This window comes from Aspergillus flavus, chromosome 6 (genome assembly GCF_009017415.1).
Source record: "Aspergillus flavus chromosome 6, complete sequence".
In the NCBI taxonomy this organism is placed as follows: domain Eukaryota; kingdom Fungi; phylum Ascomycota; class Eurotiomycetes; order Eurotiales; family Aspergillaceae; genus Aspergillus; species Aspergillus flavus.
In genome coordinates this window covers 2,481,881-2,495,916 of record NC_092410.1, presented here as the reverse complement: position 1 = coordinate 2,495,916, position 14,036 = coordinate 2,481,881, and the positions used below count along the sequence as shown (strand labels likewise).

Here is a 14,036-nt window from a genome sequence, read left to right as displayed (position 1 = left end):
TGCTTTCAAGATGGCTAGATTAGAGCCTACTAAATACAGACTGTGGGACCAGGTGTTTTTAACTCATACTGAGGAATGGCATTCTGGTATAAATATCTACTGTTGTTGAGTTCCCGCCTGGGAAAATTCGAGCGAGCTTCAATAAACGATCATCAGATATAAGAAGGCAGAAAGGATATTTTACATCTGCTTAGACGTACGTCTCAATAGGATAAGAATGGTTTGAAAGAAGACCGATAACTCCAGATGAAAAACGCCGATGAACGGTCCAATCACCAAAAAACCCAACGGATATTTGATCATTGCCGGTAACGCTCGTGAAGATGTCTGATCTGTTCTTCGATATTCATGTTTTGAGGATTTGGTGGGCCACCGGCAGGACCGACCATCGGCGGTGTAGGTCCTGCGCCAGGGGCATTCTCGAACGCCATGCGCTTCTTTCTCGCTTCTTCTTCCGGATCGGGGGCCCCCGGAAGTATTGTAGAATCGAAGACGTCGCTGCGCTGGCTGGCGAGACGTTTGAGGTTGTTGACCACGTCGGCGGTTGACAGGTTGGTCGTAGCGCTGCGGGATTCGGCCTTGGCGCGTTGCTCTTTCCACCGGGGATCGAGCAATTCAATACGCATGTGTTGATCCAGTTCGGCAACTGGGATTTGTTGGTGACAGTTAGGACAGAGTGCCGTTGCCCCAGACTGGTTGAGACGGCGTGCCTGCGCACGCGGGACATAGTCGGAGCGTATACGCATCGGTTGTTGGCCTGGGGCGGCTTTGGCAGCCGCTTGAGTTGCAGCGGCGCGATCGCGAGCCTCCATTCGCTCGCGGATACGCTGGTCTTCCTCCTGTGCCGCGGCGGCAGCGACTGGGAGGGGTTGGGAGGGCTGTACTTGAGGAGGGAATGCTGGCCCAGCAGGCTGGACGACCGGCTGGGGCATTGGCTCTGGTTGAACCGGGTAGGCGTTATAATAGGTCGGTGCTTCCTCCTCTGTCGGCATGGCTTCTTCAATGCGAAGAGGGTTTAGGGACATCATAGCTTTCTGCTCCAGAGAAGCGGATTGGAGATCATTGAGAGAGGCGGGCGGGGGAAGGTCAACCTGGTCATCGGCTTCTGTGAACAGCACGGTTTCGACAACCACGAAGTCATGCCAGTCAATCTGCGCGTAAGCGATGCGTTCTTGTTCTTCCTCTTCCTCTTTCTTTTGTTTCTGCTGTTCCTGGTATTTCACCCACTCCGCGCGCTTCTTCGCGCGATCTAGAATATGATACTTGTTTTGCACGTTATGCTCCAATTCTGCTAGGCGGGCTTTTTCGGACGTCGCCTGGTCAAGTCCTTCTGATCGCAGCAATATGATATATTGGTCGACCAGTCGTGTGAAAAATTGATAGAGACTATGTTGCGGGCGCAAGAACTCAAACTGGAAATTCCTGGCTTCTCGCTGGGACAAGGCTGTCATGAAGGATTTCCCCCTCTTGGCCACGAATAGAGCCGTAAGCTTAACAACCTCCAGGTCTTGCGCGTTTATTATCGGCATCCGCGCCGAAAAGTGAAACTCTGTTGGCGGTTCGGGACCTGTAGGTTGCTCCGGCTCAGGAGCTACAGCTGGCTCGCCCGGTCGCCCTGCAGACACAGAAGTTCCCCTGCCCTCCTTGATTTCCGTAAGTCGCCACTGATAAAAGCTCGCATAAGGATCGTTTGGGTTGAGGAATGAGAATTTCGGGTTATTGCGTTCCTTCTCGCGTACGCGATCTGACAATGGTTGGTCAATTTTCCGATCCAGGAAAGGCTCCTGGCGCATTTGGCAACTCACCTTCGAAGACGATACCGTTCCTTGCAACATAACCTGCGGTCTTCTCCACGATCGCTGTGCATGCGTAAGTAACGGTTTTCTCAATTGAAAGAACTGAGGTCAAAACGAGTGAAATGAAACTTACCTCGAATATCTTTGGGTGGCAGAACAACACCTTCCGGAGGTTTGCTCACCTCCTCCGGCAAGTTTGGGGTATTTCCATTGCTTGTAGACGCCATGTTCGAGACACAGGTCAAGCCGATGGTGGGTGGGGATGCAAGTGATAACTGGGGTTGGAAAAGCAGCGACAAGCGTTCTTCTTTTGCTTGCCTTACCTCATCTTGGGCGCGGCTACTGGGGCTCTCGCGGCGGTTGGACTAGCCGCGCGCTAGTCGAGTTGAGGTGCTTATTGGTGGGGACTTTGTCTTAGCGAATAATTTCTCGAAATTCTTCTTTTTCTGTTGGAAATAATGCAATTAATTCAATTGCATAATACAACTTGGGTTACTTTCTATTTAAGACCGATTTCCCACACATTGGACAAAGGGTTTTGTGTTAAGCTCTTCTGTTTGAATTAGGGGCTTGTGTTCGTGGGGAATGCCAAACCAGGGCTGCCACCGGGACTACTCTCCGTCGTGACCTTAGCTTCCTTGCTAGTGAACTCCAACCTCAGTCCTTGTCCCCGACGATCTGGCCTTAAACCGGACTACCGCTTTCATTCGTCTCCTAATTTGTCCCACACGTGTTGTCTCCCTCTTCAACGGTCAATGTATCTTTTCTAGTTGTTGTCTTTTCTGTGTTCTGTCATGGCGTATAGTCTGCTAACCTACTACTCTCGTTGATTGATTGTCCTCATTTCTTATTTGGCTTCGTTGCTCGGCGTGGGGTTGTCATAAGCTCCATCTGGAGTCGGAGCCTCCATAGCTCGTGCTTACCCTCTTCGCATATCTGTGATATCTTCGGATGATCTTCGTTCCTTTTTCATCTCTCTGGATACTGTTCCTTTCTTCCGATCTCTAGTCTTTTTTTACCCCCCATTGGCGCCAAAATGTCGCCCAAATCCAAGAACGCCCTGGAGGTCCAGCCTCCAACGAAGTCTACCCGCTCCTCAAGTCGCTCCCCGAGGCCGAAAAACCGCAAGAAGGCACCCGTGGAAACGCTGAATTATGGTTCGGATGGAGTGAAGGACAACAGTATTTTCAGCCTTCCTACTTCCGACTACAAGGCCTTGGTTCTCGTCACCTTGGTCGCTACTGCTGTCCGTCTCTTTAGAATCTATCAGCCGACAAGCGTTGTCTTCGACGAAGTCCAGTATGTCCTAGTACCTCTGTAATCGCGCGAGAGGACCCGCATTGGGCTAATCATTTCACGCACAGTTTTGGTGGTTTTGCGTCAAAATATATCAAGGGCCGCTTTTTCATGGATGTTCACCCGCCACTCGCTAAACTTCTTATTACACTTGCGGGTTGGTTGGCTGGATTCAATGGCGATTTCGATTTCAAGGAAATTGGAAAGGACTATTTGGCAGCAGGAGTCCCATATGTGGCAATGCGAATGCTCCCAGCTATCATGGGTGTGCTTACGGTGTCCTTGATGTTCTTGACGTTGAAAGCATCGGGATGTCGCACCACGACTGCCGTGCTAGGTGCTGGTGTGGTGATATTCGGTGGGTTGATCTATTTTTCTCAGTCTGGATACCCACACACGCTAACTACTTAACAGAGAACGCCCTGGTCACCCAGTCTCGTCTGATCCTCTTAGACTCGCCGCTGGTGTTCTTTACTGCACTCACGGCCATGTCATTCACATCTTTCACGAACCAGCAAGAACTAGGCCCATCGCACGCCTTCCGTGGACCCTGGTGGTTTTGGTTAGCTGCTACTGGCCTATGTCTTGGTGCTACTTTAAGTGTTAAATGGGTTGGCCTTTTCACAGTTGCTTGGGTTGGTTCTCTAACCATCATTCAACTGTGGGTTCTTCTTGGGGATACAAATAATGTCACTCCGGTATGTGCTCTGGGTTTCGAGCCTTACCTAGTTCTTGCTAATGTCCTTGTAGCGCTTGTGGTTTAAGCATTTCTTTGCTCGGTTCTTCTGCCTCATCGTCATTCCATTGGGCTTCTACTGTGGAATGTTTGCAATCCATTTCCTGTGTCTGGTAAATCCGGGTGAGGGCGATGGTTTTATGTCGTCTGAGTTCCAGGCTACATTAAACTCGAAGGCGATGCAAGATGTTCCCGCTGACGTTGCTTTCGGCTCCCGTATCACGCTTCGTCACCATAATACGCAGGGTGGCTACCTTCATTCTCACAACCACATGTACCCTACAGGAAGCAAACAACAGCAGATTACACTCTATCCCCACAAGGACGAAAACAACGTCTTCATTGCGGAGAATCAGACTCAACCTCTTGGCCCTGACGGAGAAATCGCGGGTCCTTTTGCCTGGGATAACATTACCGCTGAGTATATTGAAGATGGTGCTATCATTAGATTGAACCACTTGATGACTCAGAGAAGAGTCCATTCACACGACGAGCGCCCCCCCGTGACTGAGGCGGATTGGCAATATGAAGTATCTGCCTATGGGTTCGAGGGGTTCGCTGGTGATGCAAATGATATGTTCCGCGTAGAAATCGTCAAGTCAATGTCAGAGGGCGAAGAAGCCAAGAAGCGCTTGAGGACCATCCAATCCAAATTCAAGTTGGTGCACGTCATGACCGGCTGCGTCCTATTCTCCCACAAAGTCAAACTTCCCGACTGGGGCTGGGAGCAGCAAGAGGTGACTTGCGCGAAGGGAGGCACCTTGCCCAACAGTGTTTGGTACATCGAGTCCAACAGCCACCCAATGCTGCCGGCGGATGCAGAGAAGGTCAATTACCGAAACCCCGGGTTTTTGGGCAAGTTCTGGGAACTCCAGAAGGTGATGTGGACGACCAACGCGGGATTGACGGAGTCCCATGCTTGGGATTCGCGACCCCCGTCGTGGCCAACGCTGCTCCGTGGCATTAATTTCTGGGGCGCTGATCATCGCCAGATCTACCTCCTTGGCAACCCACTTATCTGGTGGTCCTCGACATTGGCAATTGGCATCTACGTACTATTTAAGGGAATCTCCATCCTTCGCTGGCAACGTAATTGTGCGGACTATCGGAACGTTAATTTCAAGAGATTTGACTACGAGGTTGGCACAAGTGTCTTAGGATGGGCCTTCCACTATTTCCCCTTCTACCTCATGGCCCGGCAACTCTTTCTCCATCATTATCTTCCAGCGCTTTACTTTGCCATTATCACCTTGTGTCAAGAATTCGACTTCCTTGCCAACCGTATCCATGCTCTTGGACTAGCATCCAGGCCCGCCATTGGCAAGGCGTTGGCCGGTATTTTCCTCGCACTGAGCATCTTCACTTTCACACTTTATTCTCCTTTGGTCTATGGCAACCCCTGGACTCAAGACGCTTGCCGCAAGGTGAAACTATTGGACACCTGGGATTTCGACTGCAACACTTTCCATACTGACGTAAGTGTTCCGAAATGGCAACCTCCCCGACGAGGCTACTAGGCGTATCGCATCACGACGGCTGACAAGGATACATTAGCTTGGCCAATATGTAACCCACTTTACAAATACCAATGTCGCTATACCAACAACACAGGCACCTCCTCCTGAGGCCCCTGTAGCCCCTCCACCACAGCAAGACCAACAAATCCTCAAGGAAGAAGCGGAAGAAGCGGACGACGCTAATGTTACCCCGGAGCCCCAGCCCCCTCGTGCTAAGGCACGGGTTGAATACCGTGATCAGGATGGCAATATTTTGGACGAGAAGCTTGTTGCCGCCCTTGCCAAGGAGGGCAAAGTATCCTTTGAGACTCGCCATGAGACTCGTACTCGCTTGGAGCATGGCCATGAGGTCGAAATGATCAATGGCCAAGTAGCCCCACCGCATCCAGACGTTGAGGGTCAGAATCCCGAGACTCTTGGAAAGCAGGAACAATCTGCGGATGATGGTCCAGCCTCCGCCGCGGGGGATAGCTCTGCTGCGGAGCCTAATTCTCCCGAAGCAAAGCCCGCCAGTGAAGGGAACGAGGCTACTAACTAACCTCTTGGAGTGAACGGAAACGAGGCATCTTGGATTTTTGCATGCTGCTACCGCGAATTTTCTTCCTTTCCTTGTGTTTCAACAATCGTCAATCTTGACTATCTTCTTCTCCTGTACTTCCTTTCCAGAGACTAATTTTTCTTTATCCCTCTTTGATCTAACGAAATGTGACTTTGTACATGACTACTTCCCACAGGGTCGATGGCCTACCGTATACCACTAATCACCCAGAGGCTCCTGGTTGTAATGCAAAAAAGCAGTCTCCATTTGATTCCCGTCAAGATGTACTATGCACAACGCTTCTCTACTCTTCACAGCAATTTTAGTATACAGCGACCAGTGTTGAGATGCCCCTCAACCAACCCCCTAATAGCCTTCTATGTAGCTGTATGACCATTTAGTAATCCCACTCCTCCTTGCCATACTTGTTGTAGCGCTCATGGAGATCCTGCATGTTATCTTAGTAGTTATTCACTCACGAACATCGCGAAAGCCGGTAGAAAATGGTATCCTGGAGCAAGGTGGGGAAGGAACATACAGCCGGCAGAGTAACGTTGGGCACAATAACGGTGTTCAGAGCGCTGGGGGCGTTTCTGAGAGGCTGGCTCTTGTCACCGTGAGGGTGGTACTGGTACTTGTAGACCTTGCCGTCGTCCTCACGCTCCCAAGGCATGGCGCTGTCGCCAATGCGCACGTTGCTCTCGGAGGTCACGGAGGTGGGCTTCTTGCCGAAGTACCTGTTATGAGGAAAGAATTGTTAGTAATTTGTTTCGCTTCCACGTGCAATTGGGGAATTTTTGCGGCCGGTCGTGGGTTGTAAAGTGGGTGCGGAAAAGGGCGTCTACCATCCAGCAGCAAGGAAAGCACCGGACATCACACCGAGCAGGACCTATATAAAGTTAGAGTTCGACCTCATGAGCCCAATTGACCAAGCCGAAGTTGCGTACGTAAAGCTCAGGGTCACGACGAGGAGCCTTGTCGAGGCTAGCCTCCTCCAACTTGGAGCTGTAGAAACGGCGGGCGGGGGCACGGAAAACAGACTGGCGAGCAAAGGCCCGGCGGGAGGCCATAGCAGCAATTGACGACATTTTGGTGGTTGCGAGGTATAGAAGGTGGTGAGGTAAACCGGAGATCTCTTTAGAGAGGTGGGAGAATGCGTGGGTGTCGGACGATGATGTTGCCGGCGCATCACATCAGGTGACATTTCGTTGGCCCATCAGCTCCCGACGCTTAGTAAGGCCCGGCTAGTCTGTTGGCCCTAACCGGATTAGGATTGGGCAAGTAGGGGATCACATCGAATGCGATAATGCTCGTGCACGCCGTTGGACGGGCGAGGGGTGTCTTTTGCTGTCCCTTCCTTCGACTTTCTAGGACTTGCACAGCATGCAGTTCGCATCGTTGTCGTGATGTAACTGGCTGGTTAGCTGCTTTGCAGTCGATCGCAACTCTATTTAAAGGTTCGTGCTGTTCGGAATCCCTATTGTCGAATCGTATAGGGAGGTTATCTTCGGCGCCGCGTTCTTTGACATCAAAATCGCACACGGCTTACTGACAGTCTGATCTCAGGTTGCTTACATTCTTTAACTTAATCATACTTTCGGCTTTGTTTCGTTTCTTTCCCTTTCGTTGTCGCTGTCGCTCCTTGACCAACTCTTATCCCCGTTCTGATAGTCGCGCACTCAATTACAGCGACCCTTGGATTATAGCACGCTCAATATCCCTCTCCTTCGTCTAGCCACAACATGAAATTCCGTATCAATTGCTAGCATCATAACGACTACTCATCCAAAACATCATGGCATTCTCGTCAACCAACTCAGAAACAAGCGATGCGCCACATCTAGGGCCCACGCAACATGCGCTGGGTATTCCTCGCCCGCCTTCCGTGGGAGGTATCTCGTCTCGAGTAACGGAGGATATAGCTTCTGAAGACGGTGATCAATCGCAATCAAATACCGGAGTCTCCTCGCACGCACAGCACCGGTCACGGCCATCCGTATCTAGTAGGCCTGGTCCTCCCCCTGTGAGGAGTTCTATTATCAGCCAAGCAACAAATCGACCAGGAAGCTCAAATAGCAGACTGAGCCGGAGCCACATTCCTTCATTGACAGCGCAAGGCTTTTTTCGGCCGTTATCTTCTCAGCGACTCCAAGCCCATCGAGGTCGCCCTATGACGAAAGGAACAGAATCATCGGAAGATTGGGTTGATCACGCAAGTCAAAATAGACGCAGTTTAATATCCAACAGTACGCTTGCTCAGAGCTCTATCCCACAGGAGCAAGAAGTTCCTCCGTCCCGAGGCACGGAATTCACAGATCCCATCATCCCTGACCGAAATACATCAAACGCCAGTCCTATCGGTAATACAACAGCGCGAAGTATAGGCGAAAGTGCTAAACTTCTACGCGACAAAGAAAGACATAACCAACCTTCTCAACCTCATCTCAACTTGGGTGTGAGCGCTTCCAGTCAAAACGGTCATGACATATCCCAAAGATCCCCTCTTTCATTCTTATCCCCGCCAAATAGAAACGGCGGCCAAGAGCATCGCGATAGTCGGAATCACGAGCGGCTGTCATCAGCCGGCTCGTCCCCTGGATCTATTGAAAAACAGAGTCGGACGGTAAGCAAGAGCCGTCTAGGCAAGAACTATGAATATTTCCTTGGCAACACTATTTTCTGTGGTGGTGGGAGGTTCCAAAACTCTCGGGACAAGCCCGTCAATGTTGCGACTGGGGTATTAGTAGTTGTGCCATCAGCATTGTTCTTTGGGTTCTCGTAAGATACCTTCCTATATGAGTAGAGCTGCCCAAAAAGTTGACTGCTGACCTTGCGCAGGGCACCTTGGCTTTGGCACAATATTTCACCCGCTATCCCCATATTGTTTGCGTATCTCTTCTATCTATGCTTTTCCTCCTTTTTGCACGCCTCTGTCGTTGACCCTGGGGTAAGAAATGTCTCCATCTTAAGGTACGACGCCTTTATCGCTAATTCCCTTATGTCAGATCATTCCTCGTAATCTTCACTCGATGCCACCACCAGATCCGTCGGATGATCCGCTAGCTATAGGTCCATCAACGAATGACTGGGTGATGGTCAAGTTGGCGACCTCTGAGGTTGCAGCAATGGACGTGCCAGTGAAATTCTGCAAGACCTGCAATATCTGGCGACCTCCGCGTTGCTATCATTGCCGTGTCTGCGACAATTGTATCGAAACACTTGATCATCATTGCGTCTGGCTTAACAACTGTGTCGGCCGTCGCAACTATCGGTATTTTTTCACTTTTGTGGGCTCGTCTACACTCCTCGCCTTGTTTTTGATCGGCGCAAGCCTAGCGCATATCCTCGTATATCGATCACGAGAAGGCATTTCTTTCAACGATGCGATCGATCAGTGGAGGGTGCCTTGGGCTATGGTCCTTTACGGAGCCGTTGCGGCTCCGTATCCAGCCTCCCTCTGGGCCTACCACCTGTTTCTGGTTGGCCGGGGAGAGACTACTAGGGAATATCTAAACTCCCACAAGTTTGCGAAAGCGGACCGTCATCGGCCCTTTACTCAAGGAAATATCCTGAAGAATTGGATATCAGTTTTTGGGCGACCACGACCCCCGACATACATGCAATTCAAGAAGCCATATCACGAGGGTGACCAGCGCTTGAGCATGGTGAAACGGAAATACCTTCCGCGAGACGTTGAAGCTCAAGCAGGCATAGAGATGCAGCATGTCCCTTCTGATCAGCCGCAGGATTGAGGTCAGTAACGATCCTCGCAATTACTCCATGGAGTGCCCACCAGACACTATTTTTATAGATAGGGCTCTTCTTCTACCTTTCTCTGGCATCAGCCATCATTAGTTTCTCTCTTTCTTCTAAGGATACATTCAAATAATAACGGCTTTACGGTCCTTCATTATTCTCTTTCATTTATTTATTTAGGTTTATCTAGCCTCTTCGTGCATGTATGAATAGGCATATCTTCTTCTCTCCCTCCTTCCCATCCCGGTCTTTCAAGGCGATTTATATACACGTCGAACCAAGCGCCTTTGGTTTATTGATTTGTGCTTTCTTCTACACTCTCCTTCTTGTGACTCGGTTCCTTTCTTCTGTCCCCTTCGAGGAATCCTTCTTTGAGGCAATTGTTGGTTTTGACTCTGATATTACGTTATACGAGGGATATTTTGTATGATATCGAAACCCTAAGCTGCAGATAGACTATGAATAATCCATCCAGGTCCAAAATGGCACGTAGTAGATCGCCGAGCATGTAGTCTGGAGGTAGCCATGACAGCTGAGGTAGGCGGCGATGGGAGAGGGCAATATCAGAAATGGGATGGATGGGAAGGGTATAGATTAGTAGTGGCGTATGCTCTGGTCCGAGACCAAACAATTGGACCCCAATCACATTGAGTGTTACTCTTGCTTACCCTCAGGGGGAATTTATGCGTGGGGCCGAACTTCAGTCCTGCTGGCTGTCTCGCTTCCCTTTTGGTTCTGCATTCCGCCGTGCCTGCGATACGGACTTCTTCAACCCTCTCCGCATCTCTCCTTCCTCTTCTTCTCCCCCATTCCCTCTCCATACCACGCCCGTGCCCCTCAAGCCAGCCTTCTCGCCGCCATTTCCCAGTCGGAAGTTGCGCGTCAGAGCCTTCTTCTTTGAGTTTCTAATATGATCCCCAAAGTGTAGGCCCTAACACAGTCAGTCCTGATAAGAGGCAGCCACCTCGACCCCCATACGTGGGAAATCAGGTCAGCTCAGCCGGATCTCAGCCCCCCTCTTTATTTGACGCATAAGGCCCTCGAAGGCACTATCGATTCGCTCCTCCGGGCGGTTTCCCTCCCCCCTGCAGTCTCAAATACTCACCGCAAATCAATCCCGAGACCCTTGGGATGGAAAGTCAACTTAGATCAGCCGGCGCGCCTCCCGCGACTCCCGCAACCCTTTCAGACCTCAATAAGCACACGCACGAGCCCGCTGACGACACAATGGCCTTTGAGTATTCAGAACAACTCCTCACCCCCGAGAACAGTCGCTCGGAGACTTCCAGCAACAATGAAAACGCGTCTACCGAGGAAAAGCCGCCTGTACGGCGAAGATCTACACGTGTAACACGCGCCTCTTTACGGGGGGAGGCACAACTCGATGGCGACATGGAGATAGATAACCAAGGGACTTTGTCTACGGCTGGCGAAAATAACCCTGTGGTCTCGGGTGAGACTCTAGTCGATAAAGCTGAAGGCGGAAAGAGGTCCCAGGCCTCCCACCTGCGCCACAGCATAGCGGTCATGGAGTCCTGGAGTGAAGCAACACTGGCACAAGGCAATATGGAGACTGAAGGGGACCATCCATTGGCCCCAGATACTCCAGTTTCTAAGTCCTCGCAAGAGCTGCAGGCCAGTGACATGGGCACGTCACTGCAACAACGCACTTTACGGAAGCGCGTAGAGCGGATCCTGACTGAAGAAGGGCACGGCAATAAGGGCAAAGTTACTGTAACGGCTAAAGAAATCAAGTCGCCAGTCAGACGCTCGTCTCGTTTGAGTCTGTTAGAGAAGGCTTCAGACCTTGTTGGCCGGGCTAGCAGCGTTTTGGGAAAACGCTCGCGTGACGTGATGGGAAAGGGTAAAGAACTTGGCCGGCGGGCTAGTTTACGACCTCGAACTACTGCACCCAAGGAGGAACCGACCAAGGCTGCCAGCGAGGCTCCTGCGGCGAAAAAGAGGCGTGTTTCTGAAAGCGATCTACCTGTCAAAATCCAGGAAAATGAAGAAGCCGTGCAGGAGGCTCCCAAGCCTGTGGTTCGGTCCAGGACAAAGCGCTGGTTAGCTCATGGATTGTACACAGGCCAGGAACACACAGAGTCTCGGCCCCTGCAGAGTAGGAGCAGAAATGCAAAGCGCAAAAGTCAAGGTCCCACACAACGCAGACTGCTTCCTATGCCGATGTTTGCAGGAGATCGACTCTTGAAGCAGGGAAGAGATTTCCAGCTCCCCTTCGATATCTTTTCTCCGCTCCCTTCTGGTCAGCCCAAACCCAATGAGTGGAGAAAGACAAACAAGAGTATGATTGCCAGCAGAAACTCGCGATGATGGCTAACTTGTGGAATAGATGTCTTTGTCGGGGAAGCATCCAGTATATGGCGAGCAAACAAGCCATTGGAGCTATCCAAGTGCATGTGTGCAGAAGAGACTGGCTGTGACGAGGAATGTCAGAACCGTTACATGTTCTACGAATGTGATGACACCAATTGTGGTGTGGGCCCCGAGTGTGGAAATCGGAATTTCGAGGAACTGAAACAGAGAACCAAGGCTGGCGGAAAATACAATATTGGAGTCGAAGTCATCAAGACGGAAGACCGAGGATACGGTGTTCGTAGCAACCGCACATTCGAGCCTAACCAGGTCATTGTGGAGTACACAGGGGAAATCATAACGCAAGCGGAATGTGAGAAACGAATGAGGACGATTTATAAGAATAACGAGGTATGCATCCTTTGCTCACGCTTTCTCTGGTGGACGGGCGACTTATTGACCGCTATCAGTGCTACTACCTAATGTACTTTGATCAGAACATGATCATCGATGCTACCAGGGGCTCTATCGCTCGTTTCGTAAACCATTCTTGCGAGCCCAACTGTCGGATGGAGAAATGGACAGTCGCGGGGAAGCCGCGTATGGCGCTTTTTGCTGGTGATCGTGGAATAATGACCGGGGACGAACTGACCTATGACTATAATTTTGAGTAAGGGTACCTTACCGTGTAAATCGGGATTGTCGATACTGACCTGTTTCTTGCAGCCCATACTCTCAGAAAAACGTTCAGCAATGCCGGTGTGGATCGGACAGATGCCGCGGTATCCTGGGACCACGGCCGCGGGAGAAAGAGCAACGTTCAAAGGAGAAAGAACTGAGGGCTGAAAACGAGAAGAAATCTAGTTCGAAGAATAACAATGAAAAGGCCAGCATCACCAAGCAGAAGGTATTGAATGGATCGACTTCGCGCGTCAATAAGCGACAGCTTCTTGGTTCGAAGTCCATCAAGTCTGGTGTGAAGAAAGTTGTTTCTAAAGCACGCGCTTCTGCTTCTAAAGCAACTACAGCATCGAGAACTAGCTTGAAAACAACTGTCAGCACAAAAACCTCCAAGACGACAAACAAGAAAGCCACGGCAACTCCAACACGACGGCAGGTGAAGAAAGATAACACCAAATCCAAGAAAGAAGTTAAGCTGCCAAAGGTCAAAACCACAAAGACTAAAGCCAGAGCCCCGGCGAGTGCCAGGAAACCGGCACAGAAAAATAAAACCCAGTCAACGCCATTGACATCTAAACTAAGCCGTCCATCTGAGAAGACTAAAGCGAAAATCCTCCAGGCTGCTAAAGGGACGAACGCTCGCAGACGTACAGTGAAAAAGGAAGATACCAAGCCCAAAAGTCCTACCAAGCGTACTTCTAAAGCCAAAGAGACCAGTCCTCGGGGGAAGGCAGCAAGCAAGGCTGCCAAGAACACCAAGGCATAATCAATTTTGGGCTCGTTGGCTACATAGGAATACCTCAGGTGACTTCATCCTGGGCCGATCTACTGTGTGAATACTGCTTCTTCCGCGGCTATCTTTTTCTTCTAACTTCTTGGGGAGCTTGCTCCATCTTCTTTCTTTCTTTTTTCCTTTTTTTTTTTTTTTTTTTTTTTTTCCCTATCCCTTTTTTTATTGACAATCCCTGCTAGTTCTTCCCCTCCTGATGATAAGTTACCCTTGTATTTTGGCCTAATGTTTTATTTTTGCTTCCACTATTCACCTTTTGCGTCGTCATCGATCGACTTTGGGTCCGACGTTGGTTTGATCTGACGGCAATCTGTCTTTCTTCTTGTGTCCAATACTCCTGTTCACTGGTTTTGATGTTGCTGTGTTACGAGACCTGAATTGCAGAGGCGATGTTATTGTTGTAATGTTACTTCCTTCCTGGCTGGATAGTCGATGGGATATAAGTTCAGTTGTCTAGTTTGATGTTGTCTATCACTAGCTGGTTTATTTAACTGAATGAACTTTTACTTTGCTAATGAGATCGTCAATCCCTGTGGCATTGTGGTGGAGAGCTCGATATGCAAGTGCATGTTATACTAGAATATATATTTATAACTTGGTAGACCCATCCTAC

At 50.1% G+C, this 14,036-nt stretch overlaps 6 protein-coding genes across 6 annotated transcripts; 4 read left to right on the top strand and 2 right to left on the bottom strand.

The window, feature by feature from the left end:
• Positions 1-299: 299 nt before the first annotated feature.
• Positions 300-2,023, bottom strand: F9C07_12039 (putative pre-mRNA splicing factor; the record flags this gene model as incomplete). Its single annotated transcript, XM_041293805.1, has 3 exons — positions 300-1,744; positions 1,806-1,859; positions 1,930-2,023. 3 exons carry the CDS (start codon positions 2,021-2,023, stop codon positions 300-302), a joined length of 1,593 nt encoding a protein of 530 aa, XP_041149019.1.
• An 809-nt stretch (positions 2,024-2,832) lies between these two features.
• On the top strand, positions 2,833-5,883 carry F9C07_2235833 (protein mannosyltransferase 1; the record flags this gene model as incomplete). The annotated part of the gene is made up of 5 exons (XM_041293817.1): positions 2,833-3,095; positions 3,161-3,450; positions 3,507-3,790; positions 3,843-5,303; positions 5,383-5,883. The coding sequence occupies 5 exons, from the start codon at positions 2,833-2,835 to the stop codon at positions 5,881-5,883; spliced, it is 2,799 nt and encodes a 932-aa protein (XP_041149020.1).
• A 397-nt stretch (positions 5,884-6,280) lies between these two features.
• On the bottom strand, positions 6,281-6,971 carry F9C07_12041 (uncharacterized protein; the record flags this gene model as incomplete). Its single annotated transcript, XM_041293806.1, has 4 exons — positions 6,281-6,331; positions 6,422-6,620; positions 6,729-6,772; positions 6,831-6,971. The coding sequence occupies 4 exons, from the start codon at positions 6,969-6,971 to the stop codon at positions 6,281-6,283; spliced, it is 435 nt and encodes a 144-aa protein (XP_041149021.1).
• A 707-nt stretch (positions 6,972-7,678) lies between these two features.
• F9C07_12042 (putative DHHC zinc finger membrane protein) lies at positions 7,679-9,635 on the top strand (the record flags this gene model as incomplete). The annotated part of the gene is made up of 3 exons (XM_041293818.1): positions 7,679-8,661; positions 8,722-8,830; positions 8,889-9,635. 3 exons carry the CDS (start codon positions 7,679-7,681, stop codon positions 9,633-9,635), a joined length of 1,839 nt encoding a protein of 612 aa, XP_041149022.1.
• A 209-nt stretch (positions 9,636-9,844) lies between these two features.
• Positions 9,845-10,132, top strand: F9C07_12043 (uncharacterized protein; the record flags this gene model as incomplete). The annotated part of the gene is made up of 2 exons (XM_071507749.1): positions 9,845-10,063; positions 10,115-10,132. The coding sequence occupies 2 exons, from the start codon at positions 9,845-9,847 to the stop codon at positions 10,130-10,132; spliced, it is 237 nt and encodes a 78-aa protein (XP_071367875.1).
• Positions 10,133-10,655: 523 nt separating this feature from the next.
• Positions 10,656-13,903, top strand: F9C07_1792577 (histone-lysine N-methyltransferase). Its single transcript, XM_041293819.2, has 4 exons — positions 10,656-11,941; positions 11,990-12,363; positions 12,423-12,622; positions 12,679-13,903. Exons 1-4 carry the CDS (start codon positions 10,771-10,773, stop codon positions 13,397-13,399), a joined length of 2,466 nt encoding a protein of 821 aa, XP_041149023.1. The 5' UTR covers positions 10,656-10,770; the 3' UTR covers positions 13,400-13,903.
• The last annotated feature ends 133 nt before the right edge of the window (positions 13,904-14,036 follow it).

Excerpts from the sequence above, each read along its gene's own strand:
- F9C07_1792577 (XM_041293819.2), top strand. The coding sequence starts at position 10,771 with ATGGAAAGTCAACTTAGATCAGCCGGCGCGCCTCCCGCGACTCCCGCA. Across the intron at positions 11,942-11,989 it reads GTGGAGAAAGACAAACAAGA|ATGTCTTTGTCGGGGAAGCA; the intron begins GTATGATTGCCA and ends CTTGTGGAATAG. Across the intron at positions 12,364-12,422 it reads CGATTTATAAGAATAACGAG|TGCTACTACCTAATGTACTT; the intron begins GTATGCATCCTT and ends GACCGCTATCAG.